The sequence below is a fragment of the Bufo bufo genome, chromosome 3 (assembly GCF_905171765.1).
Source record: "Bufo bufo chromosome 3, aBufBuf1.1, whole genome shotgun sequence".
Taxonomy (NCBI): domain Eukaryota; kingdom Metazoa; phylum Chordata; class Amphibia; order Anura; family Bufonidae; genus Bufo; species Bufo bufo.
The window spans coordinates 219,248,020-219,254,254 of NC_053391.1; the positions used below are offsets into that span (position 1 = coordinate 219,248,020).

Consider the following 6,235-nt stretch of genomic DNA (forward strand, 5'->3'; position numbering starts at 1 on the left):
GGGAGTGGAAGTTGCTGAGAGAGTTGAGCCTCTAGGAGTAACGGCAATGTCCACAATTAGGGAGGAGCGAATCGATTTTGGATGCTTCATCCGAAGTCAATTTGCATAAAACTTTGTTGTAATACTGTACGGTGCGGGAGTTCCATACAGTATTAGAATGTATTGTCTCCGATGAGCTGAAGTTATTACTTTGCGAAGTCTCACGAGACTGTAAAAACCTTGATCAGTTCCAAGGTACCCGAGTCAATTGGCTCATCCCTACCCACAATACTCCTAGAGGCTCATTTGCATATATTAACCCCTTAGTGACCAGCCTGTTTTGGGCCTTACTGATCAAGCGTTTTTCTTTCTTTTTTTCATCGTTGCCTTCCAAGAGCTATAACTTTTTTATTTTTCCATCTATGTAGCTGTATGAGGGCTTGTTTTTTGCGGGACAAGTTGTAGTTTTAAATGGTGCCATTTTGGGGTACACATAACTTTCTTTAAAACAGAATGCTAAGTATAAAGTGAGGCCGGACGAAGCGGCACGCTTCAGGGGAGGCCGGCATGAGGGGTTTTGTGAGCAAGGGTCAGGGAAGGTAAGGGTTAAGTGGATGAGTGCAGGAAAAGGGGGGAGGAGCTAGAAAGGGGCGGGGAGCGGCAGGCTGAAGTAGTGGTGAGGCAGGTCAGCGCCCGCCATTTTAGGAGCAGAGAGCCAGCATCTGGCAGAGAGCCAACATCTTCTGAACTGCAGCATCGGATTCAGCAATGGCAGAAGCAGTGGAGGTGATGCTGCGGCGCTTGAGGGAAGCGGCGGACACCAGGGGCAGCGACTGGCTGGAGCAGCAGGTGACCGCATTGCTAGGGGGGGCGGAGGTGGGTACGTCTAGCCCTACTCCAGCAGCTACACGGCCGTGGCGGGTACGGCCGCTGGCGCGCCTGAGCCCTGATTTACCCCCCCGGGTCCGGCGCCGTGTCAGGAGCCCCACAAGGGACCCTCCACGCCGGGAGCATTCTAAGGCTACTGCGGCCTCCCGGCGTGGGAGGAATCCATATGTCCGGCGGGACCCTCCAGAGGCTGTGGGGCCTTCCCCTCAGCCCATCGCGCCAGCAACAGGGGAGTCAGGACCTGGTTCTGCAGGATCCCCTCCTGTCCTCAGGAGTCGGAGGCCTGCTCAGCGTGGGAGAGGTAGTGGCAGCAGAGGCAGCAGCGGGGCTGCGCGGTCGGCCAGGGCGGCCCGGCGCAGGCCCTTACAGGATGAGCCCCTTTCAGTGGCACACGAGGCTGCGCCTGTAGGTGCCAGGGACGGGCGCAGGCCTTGCCATGATGCGCTTCTTACAGAGGAGGAGGACGAGGCTGTTCTGTACGGCTCCCCGCCCCAGAGCAGGCCTCTTGGGCATGAAGACAGGCGTGCAGATGCTTATATGGAGGACAGGGAGTTGCGCAGGCCATTTCCTGAGGGCGGACAGTTTGCTACTGGTCCTGACACCGTGGAAGACAGAGGGCGTCCCAGAGCCATTCCTAACGCACCCAGCAGTGATCCGGCTGGGGTGCTGCCGGCGAACAGCGCAAGTACCCATCAAAGGAATGTCGTGGATCCAGGAGTCGTCCGTCAGGAAGCAGGACCTGCGGCTGCCGGGTTCACAGCACCCGGGCAGCTAGGTGAGACATCACTGGGAACACTGTTATCTATATTTAATGTGGCGCCTGGGGCGGGGGGGAGCAATAGTGCTATTATCGGTGGTTTGGGGCGCTTGCTGTGTGGTTTAGCTGGGGTTAGTCAGGATAGGGGGGCAACGGGGGCTACCCCCTTAGCAGCGTGGGGGTTGGGGGCAGAAAATAGCAATGTACCGGCGACCGCTAACAATAGTAATGTAGCAGTGGCCAATAGCACAGGTGTAGCCGAATCAGTGTCAGTGCAGACGCAGGCGGGAGGTGAGGAGGATAGGCCCAGATTAGATGACGCCGCAAAAGGGGAGGTGTATGTTTGCTTTGAGGGTCCCCTGGGAGCGCATTTGAAAACGGAGGTGCGTGAGAAAATTTGGAAGGGAGAGTATATAGAAATTTTTTCGCTGCTTCCGTTGGAGCGGTTCAACCTTGATGTGGTAAAAAAGGATGGAGTAAGAAAGGAGGATGATGATAAGCGTCGCTATCGCCTTATCCCTAGGTCATTTAGTAATTGGCTACAGGCCTTTGCTATTTTGGCAAGTGTGATTGGGGAGAAGAGTCCGGAATGCTGTTCCCCTTTATTTTGCTATCTGGATGCTATTGGGGAAGCCTATAGAGTGTATGGGGGTTCCGGGTGGTTACGGTATGACGAGCAGTTTCGTCAGAGGAAAGCGGTCCGTCCTAATATGAGATGGGACCATAAGGACATTGCGTTATGGATGAGGGTGACAGCGCCAGGTAGGAGTGGTCAGTCCTTTCGGAGTGAGTCAGGGGTTGGGGTACAGCAAGGTACAGGGACGCCCCCAGTTGGAAGAGGATACTGCTTCCTTTTCAATGAGGGAAGTTGCAAATTCGGCCAAAAATGCAAATTTAGGCATGAATGTTCCGTGTGTGGCGGGGGCCATGGGGCTAGCAGATGTTTTAGAGGGGGTAGACAAAGGGGGGGGGATAGTTTTGCAAAAGGGGCAGACCCCAGTGCGAGTGGAAAGGATGGTGGGGCATCTAAATAGATATCCGAACCAGGAGTTAGCTGAATTTTTGTATTCAGGGTTTAAGTTCGGTTTTCATATACCTTCACACCCGTTACCAGTCTTAGAGAAGCGGAAGAATTTGCGCTCGGCATTGCAGTTCCCGGACATAGTGACAGGAAAGTTAGCGAAAGAGGTTTCCCTAGGGAGGATGGATGGTCCGTTTGTTACATCACCCATCAGTAACTTGCGAGTTTCCCCTTTGGGTTTGATCCCTAAGAAGGAGCCTAATAAATTTAGGCTCATCCACCATTTATCATTCCCTAAGGGTGCGTCGGTCAATGAGGGCATTGACCCGGAACTTTGTTCTGTGGTTTATGCTTCCTTTGATGCGGCTGTGGAATGGGTAAGGAAGCTGGGTCCGGGTACCCTGTTGGCAAAATGTGATATTGAAGCGGCATTTAGGTTGTTGCCAGTTCACCCGGATAGTTTGTATTTACTGGGTTGTTTTTGGAATGGCGCTTATTTTGTGGATAGGTGTTTGCCAATGGGCTGTTCAATATCGTGTGCATATTTTGAGCGTTTCAGTTCTTTTCTGGAGTGGGTGGTGGTTCAGGAATCAGGTTGTCACTCTGTCATTCATTATTTGGATGATTTCCTGTGTTTGGGGCCGGGGGGATCTAGGGTTTGTTCGTTGTTGTTATCCACATTACAGTCTGTTTTTGAGTGTTTTGGAGTCCCGTTAGCGGTGGACAAAACGGTGGGGCCGGCTACTGAGCTAAGTTTTTTGGGTATTGTCATAGATACACAGCGGATGGAGTGTAGGCTACCAGTAGACAAAGTGTCAGATTTAAGAACAGAGGTGGCGGCGGCATTGACAGCAAAAAAGATTCGTCTGCGGGACCTGCAGTCTTTGTTGGGCAAATTAAATTTTGCATGCAGAATCCTACCTATGGGCCGCATTTTTAGTAGGAGGTTGGCTTCGGCGACAGGAGGGGTGGTGTCTCCCCACCATTTTATTAGACTAGGCAGTGAGTTGAAAGGGGATTTGAAAGTTTGGGATTCCTTTTTAAAACAGTTTAATGGCAGAGCATTAGTTATGGGGGGGGGTGGTTGATGCGTTTGATTTCGAATTGTTTACGGATGCTGCGGGTGGAGCGGGTTTTGGGGCGTACTGTGAAGGACAGTGGTGTGCGGGTCGGTGGCCTGAGTCCTGGGTACGAAAAGGGTGGGTAAAAAACGTGGCATTGTTGGAACTCTTACCCATTGTGTTGGCAGTCACGCTCTGGGGGGAGAAGTTTCGGCACAAGAAGGTTCGTTTCCATTGTGACAACTTGGGAGTTGTGCAAGCCATCAACAGGGTAACGGCTTCTTCCCCCCCAGTTATTTGCCTATTGCAGCAGTTGGTTCTCCGGTGTTTGTCCCTTAATGCTTGGGTGTTTGCGGTGCATGTGCCTGGTTCCTCTAACTGTATAGCTGACGCACTTTCTCGTTTTCAGTGGGAGCGGTTTCGCCAGCTGGCCCCGGAGGCGAGTCAGGTCGGATTGGTGTGTCCAGAGTCGTTGTGGGAGATCCTGGAGGTACCGTAGCTTGTCTGTTGCAGGCATCATTGAGTGAAGGCACGTGGAGGATGTACGATAGGGCTTGGAGTAGGTGGCAGCAGTGGTGTAATGACCTAGGGGTCGAGGTACTGGACGGGGAAATTCCGTTGTTACTGTTCATTGGCCACGTGAAGGATCAAGGTTGGTCGGTTGCCAAGATCAATGGTTGCATGGCGGGCTTGGCTTTCGGATTCAAGTTGCGGAATTCCCCGGACATTACTAAGTCCTTTTTGGTCCGACAAATTTTGAAGGGTTATAGAAGGTTTCAGCGTGTCAAAGATTCCCGCCTACCGGTGTCCTTTTCGTTATTGTTACAGTTAGGGGAGCAGGTAGCTGGAGTGTGTCGCTCGGCTTGGGAGGTGAGCTTATTTAGACTAGCCTTTGCTCTGGCTTTTTTCGGAGCCTTTCGTTTAGGGGAGTTAGTGTGTGCAAGTGTGCAGCGGGAAGGGGGTCTGAGGAGTGAGGATGTAACGTTATATGACGACAGGGTGCTGATTTATCTGAGATTTTCAAAGACGGATCAGGAGGGGAGGGGTCATTTAGTCTCATTGTTTGAGGTGCCGGGATGTCTATTGTGTCCAGTACGGTGTTTGCGGGATTTTCAAGGAAGGGCAGGGGTCGCGGCAGGACCGATTCTCAGACACGAGGATGGCTCCTTTTTATCACGATTTCAATTTATAGCGGTATTCAAGAAATGTTTGCGTAATCTAGGAATAGACTCTGGCAAGTTTACGGGTCATTCCTTCAGGATAGGTGCTGCCACGGAGGCTGCTCGCTTGGGGGTGCGAGATGAAGTGAATAAGCGTATTGGGAGGTGGGAGTCGGAGCGTTTTCGGCTGTATGTGCGTTTAGGGGCAGTTTAAGGCTGTGTCTAACCATGTTTGTCTCGTTCTTTTTTCAGGTGATGCCCCGTTATTAGTTTGGATCCTGGGCCATTCGTTCGTGTTCTGGGGGGCATTACGAGCGGATGTTCGGCAGAATGGGCGGCAGCTGGGGTTTGATCGGGGGACAGCCATAGTAAGATGGATCGGACGCAGAGGTATGGTGTGGGGTAGTGTTTTGCAGGAGGTTCATCGGCAAGCCAGGTTAGATAGAGTCCCAGATATCTTGGTGTTGCATGTTGGGGGAAATGACCTAGGGGTCCGACCTTGCAGAGAGTTGATCAGGGATATACGTTTTGATTTTTGCGTTTGTGGTCCCTCTTCCCGTCAGTTGTCACTGTGTGGTCGGACATTGTCCCCAGGAAGGTCTGGAGGGAGGCGAGATCGGTTGAAAGGCTGAATAAGGCTAGGATTAAGCTGAACAGGGTGATTGGGCGGTTCTGTGCCAAACATGGGGCGGTGGTGGTGAGGCACCCCGAGTTGGAAGCAGGAACAGGAGGCTTTTGGAGACAGGATGGAGTCCACCTCAATGCGGTGGGCATTGATTTGTGGTCACTGGACTTGCAGGGAGGTATTGAAACAGCCCTCCGGGTGTGGCGGAACGCGCGAGCTTAAGGGCTGTCAAGCTGCGCGTTGTTGGCGGGGGGAGGTCATAGAAGCTGGGGCTACTGGATGGTAACGGTGAATGAGAGGGCCTCAATGGTGGGGCTGGACTCTCAGAGTTGGGGCACCTGGTTGGCTTGGTATGGCGTCCGTCAGTTGGTGTCCCCGAGCTTGTGGTACGCGGCTGGGGGCAAGATGGAATTGCCGTGGTGGTTTGTGGTCGTTTAAGGTGCAGTTAGGCGGCTTCTAGGACCCCCCTCGTCAGTTAGACATGTATATATTTATATATATATATGTCATTGTTATATCAAGTGTTATGTTTATTCATGTTATTTATATTATTTAATAAAAGACGGCTGCTGTGGCCGATTTAATCCAAACAGTGGCTGTGTGTGGTTATTGGGAGAGGAAATGGGGAAGGTTAGTTAGCTAAATGATGGGGTAGTGGACCCGAGCGTAGCCAATAACCCTACTCAAGTGAGGCCGGACGAAGCGGCACGCTTCAGGGGAGGCCGGCATGAGGGGTTTTGTGAG

The 6,235-nt window shown here is 52.3% G+C and overlaps 1 protein-coding gene across 2 annotated transcripts; it reads left to right on the plus strand.

Moving 5' to 3' along the window:
- The first annotated feature begins 661 nt into the window (after nucleotides 1-661).
- LOC120995003 lies at nucleotides 662-5,843 on the plus strand. 2 transcript variants are annotated; one of them, XM_040423948.1, is made up of 3 exons: nucleotides 663-1,642; nucleotides 4,116-4,196; nucleotides 5,119-5,843. In XM_040423948.1, the coding sequence occupies exons 1-3, from the start codon at nucleotides 748-750 to the stop codon at nucleotides 5,496-5,498; spliced, it is 1,356 nt and encodes a 451-aa protein (XP_040279882.1). In that variant the 5' UTR covers nucleotides 663-747; the 3' UTR covers nucleotides 5,499-5,843. The 2 variants fall into 2 exon arrangements, with proteins under 2 accessions (XP_040279883.1, XP_040279882.1); XM_040423949.1 differs by lacking the exon at nucleotides 4,116-4,196 and having other exon boundaries at nucleotides 662-1,642.
- The last annotated feature ends 392 nt before the right edge of the window (nucleotides 5,844-6,235 follow it).

What these genes read in the sequence shown, in the direction of transcription:
- LOC120995003 (XM_040423948.1), top strand. Translation starts at nt 748, where the DNA reads ATGGCAGAAGCAGTGGAGGTGATGCTGCGGCGCTTGAGGGAAGCGGCG. An exon ending in CACAGCACCCGGGCAGCTAG is followed by an intron (nt 1,643 to 4,115) that starts GTGAGACATCAC and finishes TCTCGTTTTCAG; the next exon opens with TGGGAGCGGTTTCGCCAGCT. An exon ending in CGTTGTGGGAGATCCTGGAG is followed by an intron (nt 4,197 to 5,118) that starts GTACCGTAGCTT and finishes TTCTTTTTTCAG; the next exon opens with GTGATGCCCCGTTATTAGTT.